Consider the following 18220-nt stretch of genomic DNA (forward strand, 5'->3'; position numbering starts at 1 on the left):
TCTTAATATCACTCACCAATTTGACTGCAGATTAAAGTGTATCATACTCAGAAAACCTCACTGTCTAAATTTATGAAAATACTGGCCAGAATTAAACATAAACAGACTTATCTGAGGTTCCTGGAGCTGTCTTGTCCAGTCGCTTGATACTCAAATTATGCAGGAATGCACATCCAACAATTTCGCCTCCTATTTGAGAGGTGTCAACCCAATTTTACCTCTAATGCACGAAAAATTCTTCCCATTACACTTAACGTTTACTTGGCTCATTCAAAACCAAAATAGCGAGTGTCTTCTGCACACACGCAGGCTCAGTTTCCCATTTTCCATAACATAATTTTTATTAAATACAGTATTGCCATCTATTTACATATAACTACTGTATTTCTGGAAAATATATACAGTATTTTCCACACAGACCCTTACCGCTTGAAGCGAGAGCTTTAGCCACCAAACCACAGCCACGGGGCGCGGTTTACCTAATAGTAAATGGATATACGAGTGTCAGGTAACTGTTGTGTGTCACATCCTAGGGATATCTAATATATACGTTGTTTTCAGGCAATGTTGCCATTGTTACGTCAAGCTGCTGCCAGATCAGAGGGACCTTTAAGCGTGCAGCGAGCAGCAGTTATTAACATGTCCTCCATCCTCTCCAGCATTGGTGATTTCGTTTTTAATCCTGACATATACGGTTACCGCGCCAGCAAGGTGGGTGGTGTTGTCTTTAGTAACAACAACATTACAATATAAAAACATTCATTCCCAGAATCATGCAACTTTCTATATGGAACACTCGAAAGGTCGAGGAGTCGAACCTCAATACGAGGCGAGACATGTGGGCCAGTCTGCTAACACCTACTGCCCCTGTTACCTAGCAGTTAGTGCACTGCTGTGGGTTGCAGCCAGGAGAAGGTCCTGAAAAAGGTCCTCCGGGGAAATTAGCTACAATAACTGGCTTTGAAACATCATGAATTACTAAACCTTCCAGCTAAATCTAATTATAAAACAAGACTTTGACTAGTTAGAACTTCTAAGACATTTTCTTGTAATGATATATATTCACAGAAGTGTACCACATTACCCCCCCCCCGTGGGCTGTACCTAATAAAAATGTCACTTGGAATTTTTATTGAAAATTTAAAATAATTTACCATTAAGGTTTTTAAGACGATGATATTGTCGTGTTGTAAATGTAAGGAGCTGGGAATAACTTAATATAAATGGTGAAGAATTTTTATGCTGATCACTGTCCGCAGGTTATAGCATAGTTTAATGTGTGTATTATAGACCCCAGACCCAGCCAGTGGGCTGTAGCCTAGCAGACCCAGCCAGTGTGCTGTAGCCTAGCAGACCCAGCCAGTGGGCTGTAGCCTAGCAGACCCAGCCAGTGGGCTGTAGCCTAGCAGACCCAGCCAGTGGGCTGTAGCCTAGCAGACCCAGCCAGTGTGCTGTAGCCTAGCAGACCCAGCCAGTGTGCTGTAGCCTAGCAGACCCAGCCAGTGGGCTGTAGCCTAGCAGACCCAGCCAGTGTGCTGTAGCCTAGCAGACCCAGTCAGTGGGCTGTAGCCTAGCAGACCCAGCCAGTGGGCTGTAGCCTAGCAGACCCAGCCAGTGGGCTGTAGCCTAGCAGACCCAGCCAGTGTGCTGTAGCCTAGCAGACCCAGCCAGTGGGCTGTAGCCTAGCAGACCCAGCCAGTGTGCTGTAGCCTAGCAGACCCAGCCAGTGGGCTGTAGCCTAGCAGACCCAGCCAGTGGGCTGTAGCCTAGCAGACCCAGCCAGTGTGCTGTAGCCTAGCAGACCCAGCCAGTGGGCTGTAGCCTAGCAGACCCAGCCAGTGGGCTGTAGCCTAGCAGACCCAGCCAGTGGGCTGTAGCCTAGCAGACCCAGCCAGTGGGCTGTAGCCTAGCAGACCCAGCCAGTGGGCTGTAGCCTAGCAGACCCAGCCAGTGTGCTGTAGCCTAGCAGACCCAGCCAGTGTGCTGTAGCCTAGCAGACCCAGCCAGTGGGCTGTAGCCTAGCAGACCCAGCCAGTTGGCTGTAGTCTAGCAGACCCAGCCAGTGGGCTGTAGCCTAGCAGACCCAGCCAGTGGGCTGTAGCCTAGCAGACCCAGCAAGTGTGCTGTAGCCTAGCAGACCCAGCCAGTGGGCTGTAGCCTAGCAGACCCAGCCAGTGGGCTGTAGCCTAGCAGACCCAGCCAGTGGGCTGTAGCCTAGCAGACCCAGCCAGTGGGCTGTAGCTTAGCAGACCCAGCCAGTGGGCTGTAGCTTAGCAGACCCAGCCAGTGGGCTGTAGCCTAGCAGACCCAGCCAGTGGGCTGTAGCCTAGCAGACCCAGCCAGTGTGCTGTAGCCTAGCAGACCCAGCCAGTGGGCTGTAGCTTAGCAGACCCAGCCAGTGGGCTGTAGCCTAGCAGACCCAGCCAGTGTGCTGTAGCCTAGCAGACCCAGCCAGTGTGCTGTAGCCTAGCAGACCCAGCCAGTGTGCTGTAGCCTAGCAGACCCAGCCAGTGGGCTGTAGCCTAGCAGACCCAGCCAGTGGGCTGTAGCTTAGCAGACCCAGCCAGTGGGCTGTAGCCTAGCAGACCCAGCCAGTGGGCTGTAGCCTAGCAGACCCAGCCAGTGTGCTGTAGCCTAGCAGACCCAGCCAGTGGGCTGTAGCTTAGCAGACCCAGCCAGTAGGCTGTAGCCTAGCAGACCCAGCCAGTGGGCTGTAGCCTAGCAGACCCAGCCAGTGTGCTGTAGCCTAGCAGACCCAGCCAGTGGGCTGTAGCTTAGCAGACCCAGCCAGTGGGCTGTAGCCTAGCAGACCCAGCCAGTGGGCTGTAGCTTAGCAGACCCAGCCAGTGGGCTGTAGCTTAGCAGACCCAGCCAGTGGGCTGTAGCTTAGCAGACCCAGCCAGTGGGCTGTAGCTTAGCAGACCCAGCCAGTGGGCTGTAGCTTAGCAGACCCAGCCAGTGGGCTGTAGCTTAGCAGACCCAGCCAGTGGGCTGTAGCTTAGCAGACCCAGCCAGTGGGCTGTAGTTTAGCAGACCCAGCCAGTGGGCTGTAGCCTAGCAGACCCAGCCAGTGGGCTGTAGCCTAGCAGACCCAGCCAGTGGGCTGTAGCTTAGCAGACCCAGCCAGTGGGCTGTAGCCTAGCAGACCCAGCCAGTGGGCTGTAGCCTAGCAGACCCAGCCAGTGTGCTGTAGCCTAGCAGACCCAGCCAGTGTGCTGTAGCCTAGCAGACCCAGCCAGTGTGCTGTAGCCTAGCAGACCCAGCCAGTGTGCTGTAGCCTAGCAGACCCAGCCAGTGTGCTGTAGCCTAGCAGACCCAGCCAGTGTGCTGTAGCCTAGCAGACCCAGCCAGTGTGCTGTAGCCTAGCAGACCCAGCCAGTGTGCTGTAGCCTAGCAGACCCAGCCAGTGTGTTGTAGCCTAGCAGACCCAGCCAGTGTGCTGTAGCCTAGCAGACCCAGCCAGTGGGCTGTAGCCTAGCAGACCCAGCCAGTGGGCTGTAGCCTAGCAGACCAAGCCAGTGGGCTGTAGCCTAGCAGACCCAGCCAGTGGGCTGTAGCCTAGCAGACCCAGCCAGTGGGCTGTAGCCTAGCAGACCCAGCCAGTGGGCTGTAGCCTAGCAGACCCAGCCAGTGGGCTGTAGCCTAGCAGACCCAGCCATTGGGCTGTAGCCTAGCAGACCCAGCCATTGGGCTGTAGCCTAGCAGACCCAGCCAGTGGGCTGTAGCCTAGCAGACCCAGCCAGTGGGCTGTAGCCTAGCAGACCCAGCCAGTGGGCTGTAGCCTAGCAGACCCAGCCAGTGGGCTGTAGCCTAGCAGACCCAGCCAGTGGGCTGTAGCCTAGCAGACCCAGCCAGTGTGCTGTAGCCTAGCAGACCCAGCCAGTGTGCTGTAGCCTAGCAGACCCAGCCAGTGGGCTGTAGCCTAGCAGACCCAGCCAGTGGGCTGTAGCCTAGCAGACCCAGCCAGTGTGCTGTAGCCTAGCAGACCCAGCCAGTGGGCTGTAGCCTAGCAGACCCAGCCAGTGGGCTGTAGCCTAGCAGACCCAGCCAGTGGGCTGTAGCCTAGCAGACCCAGCCAGTGGGCTGTAGTCTAGCAGACCCAGCCAGTGGGCTGTAGCCTAGCAGACCCAGCCAGTGGGCTGTAGCCTAGCAGACCCAGCCAGTGTGCTGTAGCCTAGCAGACCCAGCCAGTGTGCTGTAGCCTAGCAGACCCAGCCAGTGGGCTGTAGCCTAGCAGACCCAGCCAGTGTGCTGTAGCCTAGCAGACCCAGCCAGTGGGCTGTAGCCTAGCAGACCCAGCCAGTGTGCTGTAGCTTAGCAGACCCAGCCAGTGGGCTGTAGCCTAGCAGACCCAGCCAGTGGGCTGCAGCCTAGCAGACCCAGCCATTGGGCTGTAGCCTAGCAGACCCAGCCAGTGTGCTGTAGCCTAGCAGACCCAGCCAGTGTGCTGTAGCCTAGCAGACCCAGCCAGTGTGCTGTAGCCTAGCAGACCCAGCCAGTGGGCTGTAGCCTAGCAGACCCAGCCAGTTGGCTGGAGCCTAGCAGACCCAGCCAGTGGGCTGTAGCCTAGCAGACCCAGCCAGTGGGCTGTAGCCTAGCAGACCCAGCCAGTGGGCTGTAGCCTAGCAGACCCAGCCAGTGGGCTGTAACCTAGCAGACCCAGCCAGTGGGCTGTAGCCTAGCAGACCCAGCCAATGGGCGGTAGCCTAGCAGACCCAGCCAGTGGGCTGTAGCCTAGCAGGCCCAGCCAGTGGGCTGTAGCCTAGCAGACCCAGCCAGTGGGCTGTAGCCTAGCAGACCCAGCCAGTGGGCTGTAGCCTAGCAGACCCAGCCACTGGGCGGTAGCCTAGCAGACCCAGCCAGTGGGCTGTAGCCTAGCAGACCCAGCCAGTGGGCGGTAGCCTAGCAGACCCAGCCAGTGGGCTGTAGCCTAGCAGACCCAGCCAGTGGGCTGTAGCCTAGCAGACCCAGCCAGTGGGCTGTAGCCTAGCAGACCCAGCCAGTGGGCGGTAGCCTAGCAGACCCAGCCAGTGGGCGGTAGCCTAGCAGACCCAGCCAGTGGGCGGTAGCCTAGCAGACCCAGCCAGTGGGCGGTAGCCTAGCAGACCCAGCCAGTGGGCTGTAGCCTAGCAGACCCAGCCAGTGGGCTGCAGCCTAGCAGACCCAGCCAGTGGGCGGTAGCTTAGCAGACCCAGCCAGTGGGCTGCAGCCTAGCAGACCCAGCAAGTGGGCTGCAGCCTAGCAGACCCAGCCAGTGGGCGGTAGCCTAGCAGACCCAGCCAGTGGCTGTGGGCTGTAGCCTAGCATACTTGAGAGAGGTTATTTAACATATTTATAGATGGGGTGGTAATAGAAGTGAATGTTAAGGTGTTGGGGGAGGTGAGTAAAAGATAATGAATTTGATAAGGAGTGAGTTAGGGAGATTGTGAAGATGAAGTGTGAAGGTTGATGGTGGTATCTGGGAGAGTAAGATAAAGTCGTCCCACAGATACTAAAAACAACAGACATAGCCCCACTCCACAAAGGGGGCAGTAAAGCAACAGCAAAGAACTACAGACCAATAGCACTAACATCCCATATCATAAACATCTTTGAAAGGGTCCTAAGAAGCAAGATCACCACCCATCTAGAAACCCATCAGTTACACAACCCAGGGCAACATGGGTTTAGAACAGGTCGCTCCTGTCTGTCTCAACTATTGGATCACTACGACAAGGTCCTAGATGCACTAGAAGACAAAAAGAATGCAGATGTAATATATACAGACTTTGCAAAAGCCTTCGACAAGTGTGACCATGGCGTAATAGCGCACAAAATGCGTGCTAAAGGAATAACAGGAAAAGTCGGTCGATGGATCTATAATTTCCTCACTAACAGAACACAGAGAGTAGTCGTCAACAGAGTAAAGTCTGAGGCAGCTACGGTGAAAAGCTCTGTTCCACAAGGCACAGTACTCGCTCCCATCTTGTTCCTCATCCTCATATCCGACACAGACAAGGATGTCAGCCACAGCACCGTGTCTTCCTTTGCAGATGAAACCCGAATCTGCATGACAGTGTCTTCCATTGCAGACACTGCAAGGCTCCAGGCGGACATCAACCAAATCTTTCAGTGGGCTGCAGAAAACAATATGAAGTTCAACGATGAGAAATTTCAATTACTCAGATATGGTAAACATGAGGAAATTAAAACTTAATCAGAGTACAAAACAAATTCCTTCCGCAAAATAGAGCGAAAAACTAACGTCAAAGACCTGGGAGTGATCATGTCGGAGGATCACACCTTCAAGGACCATAACATTGTATCAATCGCATCTGCTAGAAAAATGACAGGATGGATAATGAGAACCTTCAAAACTGGGGATGCCAAGCCCATGATGACACTTCAGGTCACTTGTTCTATCTATGCTGGAATATTGCTGCACACTAACAGCACCTTTCAAGGCAGGTGAAATTGCTGACCTAGAAAATGTACAGAGAACCTTCACGGCGCGCATAACGGAGATAAAACACCTCAATTACTGGAAGCGCTTGAAGTTCCTCAACCTGTACTCCCTGGAATGCAGGCGGGAGAGATACATGATTATATACACCTGGAAAATCATAGAGGGACTAGTACCAAACTTGCACACGAAAATCACTCACAACGAAAGCAAAAGACTTGGCAGACGATGCAAAATCCCCCCAATGAAAAGCAGGGGTGTCACTAGCACGATAAGAGACAACACAGTAAGTGTCAGGGGCCCAAGACTGTTCAACTGCCTCCCAGCATACATAAGGGAGATTACCAATAGACCCCTGGCTGTCTTCAAGCTGACACTTGACAAGCACCTTAAGTCGGTACCTGACCAGCCGGGCTGTGGTTCGTATGTTGGATTGCGTGCAGCCAGCAGTAACAGCCTGGTTGATCAGGCCCTGTTCCACCATGAGACCTGGTCACAGACCGGGCCGCGGGGGCGTTGACCCCCAGAACTTTCTTCAGGTAAACTCCAGGTGGGATCTGAGAGAGTAAGATAGTGGTGGTATCTGAGAGAGTAAGATAGTGGTGGTATCTGAGAGAGTAAGATAGTGGTGGTATCTGAGAGAGTAAGATAGTGGTGGTATCTGAGAGAGTAAGATAGTGGTGGTATCTGAGAGAGTAAGATAGTGGTGGTATCTGAGAGAGTAAGATAGTGGTGGTATCTGAGAGAGTAAGATAGTGGTGGTATCTGAGAGAGTAAGATAGTGGTGGTATCTGGGAGAGTAAGATAGTGGTGGTATCTGAGAGAGTAAGATAGTGGTGGTATCTGGGAGAGTAAGATAGTGGTGGTATCTGAGAGAGTAAGATAGTGGTGGTATCTGGGAGAGTAAGATAGTGGTGGTATCTGAGAGAGTAAGATAAAGTGGTGGTATCTGAGAGAGTAAGATAGTGGTGGTATCTGAGAGAGTAAGATAAAGTGGTGGTATCTGAGAGAGTAAGATAGTGGTGGTATCTGAGAGAGTAAGATAGTGGTGGTATCTGAGAGAGTAAGATAGTGGTGGTATCTGAGAGAGTAAGATAGTGGTGGTATCTGAGAGAGTAAGATAGTGGTGGTATCTGAGAGAGTAAGATAAAGTGGTGGTATCTGAGAGAGTAAGATAGTGGTGGTATCTGAGAGAGTAAGATAGTGGTGGTATCTGAGAGAGTAAGATAGTGGTGGTATCTGAGAGAGTAAGATAGTGGTGGTATCTGAGAGAGTAAGATAGTGGTGGTATCTGAGAGAGTAAGATAAAGTGGTGGTATCTGAGAGAGTAAGATAGTGGTGGTATCTGAGAGAGTAAGATAAAGTGGTGGTATCTGGGAGAGTAAGATAGTGGTGGTATCTGGGAGAGTAAGATAGTGGTGGTATCTGGGAGAGTAAGATAGTGGTGGTATCTGAGAGAGTAAGATAAAGTGGTGGTATCTGAGAGAGTAAGATAGTGGTGGTATCTGAGAGAGTAAGATAAAGTGGTGGTATCTGGGAGAGTAAGATAGTGGTGGTATCTGGGAGAGTAAGATAGTGGTGGTATCTGGGAGAGTAAGATAGTGGTGGTATCTGAGAGAGTAAGATAGTGGTGGTATCTGGGAGAGTAAGATAGTGGTGGTATCTGGGAGAGTAAGATAGTGGTGGTATCTGAGAGAGTAAGATAGTGGTGGTATCTGGGAGAGTAAGATAGTGGTGGTATCTGAGAGAGTAAGATAGTGGTGGTATCTGGGAGAGTAAGATAGTGGTGGTATCTGAGAGAGTAAGATAGTGGTGGTATCTGAGAGAGTAAGATAGTGGTGGTATCTGAGAGAGTAAGATAAAGTGGTGGTATCTGAGAGAGTAAGATAGTGGTGGTATCTGAGAGAGTAAGATAGTGGTGGTATCTGGGAGAGTAAGATAGTGGTGGTATCTGAGAGAGTAAGATAGTGGTGGTATCTGAGAGAGTAAGATAGTGGTGGTATCTGGGAGAGTAAGATAGTGGTGGTATCTGAGAGAGTAAGATAGTGGTGGTATCTGGGAGAGTAAGATAGTGGTGGTATCTGGGAGAGTAAGATAAAGTGGTGGTATCTGAGAGAGTAAGATAGTGGTGGTATCTGGGAGAGTAAGATAGTGGTGGTATCTGGGAGAGTAAGATAGTGGTGGTATCTGAGAGAGTAAGATAGTGGTGGTATCTGAGAGAGTAAGATAGTGGTGGTATCTGAGAGAGTAAGATAGTGGTGGTACAAGTTGAAGATTCAGACACTTGGGAACGTTCAGCTCCACGGAGCTTCTCCAGGCTCACGGACGTTCAGCTCCACGGAGCTTCTCCAGGCTCACGGACGTTCAGCTCCACGGAGCTTCTCCAGGCTCACGGACGTTCAGCTCCACGGAGCTTCTCCAGGCTCACGGACGTTCAGCTCCACGGAGCTTCTCCAGGCTCACGGACGTTCAGCTCCACGGAGCTTCTCCAGGCTCACGGACGTTCAGCTCCACGGAGCTTCTCCAGGCTCACGGACGTTCAGCTCCACGGAGCTTCTCCAGGCTCACGGACGTTCAGCTCCACGGAGCTTCTCCAGGCTCACGGACGTTCAGCTCCACGGAGCTTCTCCAGGCTCACGGACGTTCAGCTCCACGGAGCTTCTCCAGGCTCACGGACGTTCAGCTCCACGGAGCTTCTCCAGGCTCAGGGACGTTCAGCTCCACGGAGCTTCTCCAGGCTCACGGACGTTCAGCTCCACGGAGCTTCTCCAGGCTCACGAACGTTCAGCTCCACGGAGCTTCTCCAGGCTCACGAACGTTCAGCTCCACGGAGCTTCTCCAGGCTCAGGGACGTTCAGCTCCACGGAGCTTCTCCAGGCTCACGAACGTTCAGCTCCACGGAGCTTCTCCAGGCTCACGGACGTTCAGCTCCACGGAGCTTCTCCAGGCTCACGGACTCACCACCTCAAATACTTTCTCCGAGGTTGATGGACTGATTACATCATCATTATGTCATTGCTACTGCTGCCTCTGTATTTGACTGAAGAAGCCTGCTGTGTAGGCGAAACGTTTCAGGATAACCTAAGAAAGTCAGCATATCATCTAGGACGGTCTGTCTTATTTCCATTGTTGCCCTTCAACCTTGGCTCCCAGGATGCGACCCACACCAGTCAACTGACACCCAGGTACCTACTTACTGCTAGGTGAACAGGGACAGCAGGTATAAGGAAACACGACCAACATTTTCATCCATGCCGGGGATTGAACCATGGACACTCAGTGTGTGAAGCGAGAACGTTGCATACCAACCCACAGGTCACTGTAACCAAGCCACAAGACACCGTAACCATGCCACGAGACACCATAACCAAGCCACGAGACACCATAACCAAGCCACGAGACACCATAACCAAGGCACGAGACACCATAACCAAGCCATGAGACACCATAACCAAGCCACGAGACACCATAACCAAGCCACGAGACGCCGTAACCATGCCACGAGACACCATAACCAAGCCACAGGACACCATAACCAAGCCACGAGACACCATAACCAAGCCACGAGACACCATAACCACGCCACGAGACACCATAACCACGCCACATCATAATCAAGCCACGAGACACCAAAACCAAGCCACGAGACACCATAACCAAGCCACGAGACACCATAACCAAGCCACGAGACACCATAACCACGCCACGAGATATAATCAAGCCACGAGACACCATAACCAAGCCACGAGACACCATAATCAAGCCACGAGACACCATAACCACGCAACGAGACACCATAGCCATGCCACGAGACACCATAGCCATGCCACGAGACACCATAACCAAGCCACGAGACACCATAACCAAGATACGAGACGCCATAACCACGCCACGAGACAACCACGCCACGAGACATAATCAAGCCACGATACACCATAACCAAGCCACGAGACACCATAATCAAGCCACGAGACAACATAACCAAGCCACGAGACACCATAAATAAGCCACAAGACACCATAACCAAGCCACGAGAAACCATAAACAAGCCACGAGACACCATAATCAAGCCACGAGACACCATAGCCATGCCACGAGACACCATAGCCATGCCACGAGACACCATAACCAAGCCACGAGACACCATAACCACGCCACGAGACAATAAACACGCCACGAGACACCATAACCACGCCACGAGACATCATAACCATGCCACGAGACACCATAACCATGCCACGAGACACAACCAAGCCACGAGACACCATAACCAAGCCACGAGACACCATAACCAAGACACGAGACACCATAATCAAGCCACGAGAAACCATAACCAAGCCACGAGACACCATAACCAAGCCACGAGACACTATAACCAAGCCACGAGACACCATAACCACGCCACATCATAACCAAGCCACGAGACATCATAAACAAGCCACGAGACACCATAACCACGCCACGAGACACCATAGCCATGCCACGAGACACCATAGCCATGCCACGAGACACCATAGCCATGCCACGAGACACCGTAACCACGCCACGAGACACCATAACCACGCCACGAGACAATAACCACGCCACGAGACATAATCAAGCCACGAGACACCATAACCAAGCCACGAGACACCATAATCCAGCCACGAAACACCATTACCACGCCACGAGACACCATAGCCATGCCACGAGACACCATAGCCATGCCACGAGACACCATAACCAAGCCACGGGACACCATAACCAAGCCACGAAACACCATAACCACGCCACGAGACAATAACCACGCCACGAGACAATAACCACGCCACGAGACATAAGCCACGAGACACCATAAGCCACGAGACACCATAACCAAGCCACGAGACACCATAATCATGCAACGAGACACCATAACCACGCCACGAGACACCATAACTACGCCACGAGACACCATAACCACGCCACGAGACACCATAACCATGCCACGAGACACCATAACCAAGCCACGAGACAATATAACCAAGCCACGAGACACCATAATCAAGCCACGAGACACCATACCCAAGCCACGAGACACCATAATCAAGCCACGAGACACCATAACCAAGCCACGAGACACCATAACCAAGTCACGAGACACCATAATCAAGCCACGAGACACCATAACCACGCCACTAGACATAAGCCACGAGACACCATAACAAAGCCACGAGACACCATAATCAAGCCACGAGACACCATAACCACGCCACGAGACACCATAACCATGCCACGAGACACCATAACCAAGCCACGAGACGCCATTATCAAGCCACGAGACACCATAACCAAGCCACGAGACGCCATAATCAAGCCACGAGAAACCATAACCAAGCCACGAGACACCATAATCAAGCCACGAGACACCATAACCAAGCCACGAGACACCATAACCACGCCACATCATAATCAAGCCACGAGACACCATAATCAAGCCGCAAGACACCATAACCACGCCACGAGACACCATAGCCATGCCACGAGACACCATAACCAAGCCACGAGACACCGTAACCACGCCACGAGACACCATAACCACTCCACGAGACAATAACCACGCCATGAGACATAATCAAGCCACGAGACACCATAACCAAGCCACGAGACACCATAACCAAGCCACGAGACACCATAATCAAGCCACGAGACACCATAACCACGCCACGAGACACCATAGCCATGCCACGAGACACCATAGCCATGCCACGAGACACCATTACCAAGCCACGAGACACCATGACCAAGCCACGAGACACCATAACCAAGCCACGAAACACCATAACCACGCCACGAGACAATAACCACGCCACGAGACATAATCAAGCCACGAGACACCATAACCAAGCCACGAAACACCATAATCATGCCACGAGACACCATAACCAAGCCACGAGACAACATAACCAAGCCACGAGACACCATAATCAAGCCACGAGACACCATATTCAAGCCACGAGACACCATAACCAAGCCACGAGACACCATAACCAAGCCACGAGACACCATAACCAAGCCACGAGACACCATAACCAAGCCACGAGAAACCATAACCAAGCCACGAGACACCATAATCAAGCCACGAGACACCATAACCAAGCCACGATAAACCATAACCAAGCCACGAGACACCATAACCAAGCCACGAGACACCATAACCACGCCACGAGACATAATCAAGCCACGAGACATAATCAAGCCACGAGACACCATAAGCCACGAGACACCATAATCAAGCCACGAGACACCATAACCAAGCCACGAGACACCATAATCAAGCCACGAGACACCATAACCACGCCACGAGACACCATAACCATGCCACGAGGCACCATAACCATGCCACGAGGCACCATAACCAAGCCACGAGACACCATAATCAAGCCACGAGCCACCATAATCAAGCCACGAGCCACCATAATCAAGCCACGAGACACCATAGCCCAGCCACGAGCCACCATAATCAAGCCACGAGACACCATAATCAAGCCACAAGACACCACAACCAAGCCACGAGACACCATAACCAAGCCACCATAACCATAACGAAGCCACGAGACACCATAACCAAGCCACAAGACACCATAATCAAGCCACGAAACACCATAATCAAGCCACGAGACACCATAACCAAGCCACGAGACACCATAACCAAGCCACGAGACACCATAATCAAGGCACGAAACACCATAATCAAGCCACGAGACACCATAACCAAGCCACGAGACACCATAACCATGCCACGAGACACCATAACCAAGCCACGAGCCACCATAATCAAGCCACGAGACACCATAACCAAGCCACGAGCCACCATAATCAAGCCACGAGACACCATAACCAAGCCACGAGCCACCATAATCAAGCCACGAGACACCATAACCAAGCCACGAGCCACCATAATCAAGCCACGAGACACCATAACCACGCCACGAGACACCATAACCAAGCCACGAGCCACCATAATCAAGCCACGAGACACCATAACCACGCCACGAGACACCATAACCACGCCACGAGACACCATAACCACGCCACGAGCCACCATAATCAAGCCACGAGACGCCATAATCAAGCCACTTGGCACCGTATGTAAAAATAAAATTAAAAAGTGAACATAGGGAAGATTATGAGAGTAACAGATTGTAGTTAATGAAAGAAGATATTAGACTGGAAGGAGAGTTGGAGGAAGTGAATGTGTTGGTAGTGTCCCGTGGCTTGGTAGGCAACGCTCTCGCCTCTCTCTCTCTCTCTCTCTCTCTCTCTCTCTCTCTCTCTCTCTCTCTCTCTCTCTCTCTCTCTCTCTCTCTCTCTCTCTCTCTCTCTCTCTCTCTCTCTCTCTCTCTCTCACACACACACACACACACACTGTCCGTGGTTCGATCCCTGGCATAGGTGGAAACATTGGGAGTGTGTCCTTACACCTACTGTCCCCGTTCACTCGGCAAGTAAGTAGGTACATGGGTGTTAGTCGACTAGTGTTAGTCGCTTCCTGGGGGGCCAAGACTGAGGGCCCTAATGGAAATGACAGTCCCCTCGATAACGCACTGTCTTAGGTTATCCTGGGTGGCTAACCCAGTGGACTTGTCAGCAGACGGGTCTATTGCAAGATGAAGTGAACCATGGGAATGACAAGAGAAAGGTGGGTGATTGAGGCATCTGTAGAGACGGAGAGCTTTACCCATGGAGGCGAAAGTGTAAATGTACTAGAGTATAGGGGTACCAACACTGTTTTATAGGTGTGAAACATGGGTTTTAAAGATTGCAGAGAGGAGAAGACTGGAGGTAGTGGAAATATGGTGTTGGAAAGTAATCTGGGGTGTCAGTACTTCACTAATATAGATTTTTTTTCTGCAGTACATATTGGATTGAAAAACACCCAGTGGGCAAAACGTCTCTTAATTAAATGTGCTAAGTGTTGTATGTGTATCTATTATAGAATTCATCAGTACTGTCATACCTACACTTCACAAGAACAATTAAATCTGTTATAGTCGCCTGTTATGAAGTCTTCCACTTATTTCAAATGGCAATTATTCATCAAAATACATTTTTATAGTCATCATGCCATCCCTGCTTACAATGCCTTTTTACAACTCTTGATAATCACAAAAACCATTTTCATAGCCTATAAAAATGAAAATCTAAATTGGAGTAACTGTTCCAGGCGGCTCTCAATATGTTGACGATGGCGCTGGCGAAAGAGTACGGGAAGGAAGGCTTGTTGTTTGTGGCAGTGCATCCTGGCTGGGTCAAGACTGATATGGGAACAACTGCAGCAGAGTTAACTATTGAAGAAAGCATCAGTCAAGTGTTTCAGCTTCTGGATGACTTGACTGAAAAACACAATGGGCTACTGATCTCTTACACTGGTGCTGTCGTACCTTGGTGAAGCCGCTGGTTTATGCTTATTGAAGAGTCCAGTTGTGTACAAGCTTGTTATATGGTATAAACCTTAGTAATAAATACCGACAAGTTGGTTTAGATAAACGTCAGCAAATACTATGACATGTTTATTAGAAAACGTTTCGGTCCTGGGACCTTGATCACTTCTAACATACAGAGGTTGAAAGACATGTCTGGAAGCCTCGCTAATCGCCGTCACCGACACCACAGAATGTAACACGGGAAACTACAAAATTTCTAAAACATTAGTATACATTATAGTCAAGCAGGCGGGGCACTACCTGCCCAGCAACACAGGAGTCACATGATCTCATCATCATTGTGGGTCTGAGTTCGATTCCCGACGGGGTGGAAACATTCGACACGTTTCCTTACACTTGTTGTCCTGTTCACTTAGCAAGTAGGTACCTGGGTGTTAGTCGACTGGTGTGGGTCGCATCTTGGGGAACAAGATTGCGGATCCCAGTGGAAATAAGACAGTCCCTCGATGACGCACTGATTTTATTGGGTTATCTTGGGTGGCTAACCCTTCGGGGTTAAAAATCCGACCAAAATCTTATCTTTTCTTATCGTACCCATCCTCATCCCAATATGACATTCTTCAGGTCACCATGCGTCACTCACACCTGACTCAGGTCACCATGCGTCACTCACACCTGACTCAGGTCACCATGCGTCACTCACACCTGACTCAGGTCACCATGCGTCACTCACACCTGACTCAGGTCACCATGCGTCACTCACACCTGACTCAGGTCACCATGCGTCACTCACACCTGACTCAGGTCTCAGGACCGGAACGTTTCCTAACAGATATGTCGTAGTGTTTGCTGACGTGTCTTTCTGAACCAACTTGTTATATAATGAACTAACAATGTTAAATGTTGTCTTAATAACATTGAAAATTATGTTGTAATCTGTATGATGGTTACATGTAGGTGAGAACGTACACACACACACACACACACACACAGGAAAGTTAGCCTAGCAAGTAATGTAGTGGAGGCAGGAACCATACATAGCTTTAAGACGAGGTATGACAAAGCTCTGGAAGCAGAAAGAAAGAGGACCTAGTAGCGATCAGTGAAGAGGCGGGGCCAGGAGCTGAGTCTCGACCCCTGCAACCACAAGCAGGTGAGTACACACACACACACATCAACATTAATAATGCAGATTACGTCTTAAATTTTTAATGGAGTTAAATATTAGCATTAAAGAGATGATGAAGACATTCAGAAAACACATTCATAAGTTATCATATTTTATATAAACAGCTGTGAGAAAGTCTGCTCGTATAAAAATGTAGTGGGGGGGCGGCGGGGAGGCATTAAATATCTCGGTGATTGCATGCCAGTTCTCGCTAGTTTTTTCCCACATGTAACCAAAAGTCTGATAAGTTATACTGAATGAAAGTGGACCATTGTTCAATGGAGGTTTGGCATGTTAGATTCCCCAGCCCATAAAATAAGACCAACAGTTTAAAAAGGCGTCTACAAAACTAGGCTGTTACTGCCGATTTGGAAACGGCTTAGAAATTTTTAAAGTTTATGTTTACCAGCCTTATGGTACATGTACATTTTACACTGCAGCCTCTTGAAATATTGAACTTGGTTCAGGAACCTTCAGCACTACCTTTATAGACCTCCTGGTGTCTACCAACCACTGGGTGGGAACCACTAGTCTATACCCATTTACACTCCGTCACTCCCACTAGTATAAGTCACATCATGTCAGTAACTACATGTACTACCTTGGCTATATCCTCTAACAAAGGTATCCCTATATTGCATAACCCCCCCCCTGTGCTTCACTGAACCAAGAAAGTTATCCTGGTATTACATAACCCTACCTCCCCTTCTGTGCTTCACTGAACCAAGAAAGTTATCCTGGTATTACATAACCCTACCTCCCCCTCCCTGTGCTTCACTGAACCAAGAAAGTTATCCTGGTATTACATAACCCTACCTCCCCCTCCCTGTGCTTCACTGAACCAAGAAAGTTATCCTGGTATTACATAACCCTACCTCCCCCCTCTGTGCTTCACTGAACCAAGAAAGTTATCCTGGTATTACATAACCCTACCTCCCCCCCTGTGCTTCACTGAACCAAGGAAGTTATCTTGGTATTACATAACCCTACCTCCCCCCCTGTGCTTCACTGAACCAAGGAAGTTATCCTGGTATTACATAACCCTACCTCCCCCCCTGTGCTTCACTGAACCAAGAAAGTTATCCTGGTATTACATAACCCTACCTCCCCCCCCTGTGCTTCATTGAACCAAGAAAGTTATCCCGATATTACATAACCCTACCTCCCCCCTGTGCTTCACTGAACCAAGAAAGTTATCCTGGTATTACATAACCCTACCTCCCCCCCCTGTGCTTCACTGAACCAAGAAAGTTATCCTCGTATTACATAACCCTACCTCCCCCCCCCTGTGCTTCACTGAACCAAGAAAGTTATCCCGATATTACATAACCCTACCTCCCCCCCGTGCTTCACTGAACCAAGAAAGTTATCCTGGTAGTACATAACCCTACCTCCCCCCCCTGTGCTTCACTGAACCAAGAAAGTTATCCTGGTATTACATAACCCTACCTCCCCCCTGTGCTTCACTGAACCAAGAAAGTTATCCTGGTATTACATAACCCTACCTCCCCCCCCCTGTGCTTCACTGAACCAAGAAAGTTATCCCGTTATTACATAACCCTACCTCCCCCCCGTGTGCTTCACTGAACCAAGAAAGTTATCCCGGTATTACATAACCCTACCTCCCCCCCTGTGCTTCACTGAACCAAGGAAGTTATCCTGGTATTACATAACCCTACCTCCCCCCCGTGCTTCACTGAACCAAGAAAGTTATCCTGGTATTACATAACCCTACCTCCCCCCCCTGTGCTTCACTGAACCAAGAAAGTTATCCTGGTATTACATAACCCTACCTCCCCCCTGTGCTTCACTGAACCAAGAAAGTTATCCTGGTATTACATAACCCTACCTCCCCCCCCTGTGCTTCACTGAACCAAGAAAGTTATCCCGGTATTACATAACCCTACCTCCCCCCCTGTGCTTCACTGAACCAAGAAAGTTATCCCGGTATTACATAACCCTACCTCCCCCCCTGTGCTTCACTGAACCAAGAAAGTTATCCTGGTATTACATAACCCTACCTCCCCCTCCCTGTGCTTCACTGAACCAAGAAAGTTATCCTGGTATTATATAACCCTCCCCCCCCTGTGCTTCACTGAACCAAGAAACTTGTCCTGGTATTATATAACCCTCCCCCCCCCTTTGCTTCACTGAACCAAGAAAGTTATCCCGGTATTACATAACCCTACCTCCCCCCCTGTGCTT

The 18220-nt window shown here is 50.4% G+C and overlaps 1 protein-coding gene across 1 annotated transcript in view; it reads left to right on the forward strand.

Moving 5' to 3' along the window:
- LOC138853740 (C-signal-like) overlaps positions 1 to 17414 on the forward strand; it is a 74754-nt gene extending 57340 nt beyond the window's left edge. The window contains exons 4-5 of the mRNA XM_070092154.1: positions 562 to 711; positions 14628 to 17414. Of these exons, the coding sequence (XP_069948255.1) occupies positions 562 to 711; positions 14628 to 14852 (375 nt within the window). The 3' untranslated portion in view covers positions 14853 to 17414. The remainder of the gene's footprint in view (positions 1 to 561; positions 712 to 14627) is intronic.
- Positions 17415 to 18220: the final 806 nt, after the last annotated feature.

This window comes from Cherax quadricarinatus, chromosome 3, assembly GCF_038502225.1.
Source record: "Cherax quadricarinatus isolate ZL_2023a chromosome 3, ASM3850222v1, whole genome shotgun sequence".
Lineage (NCBI taxonomy): Eukaryota > Metazoa > Arthropoda > Malacostraca > Decapoda > Parastacidae > Cherax > Cherax quadricarinatus.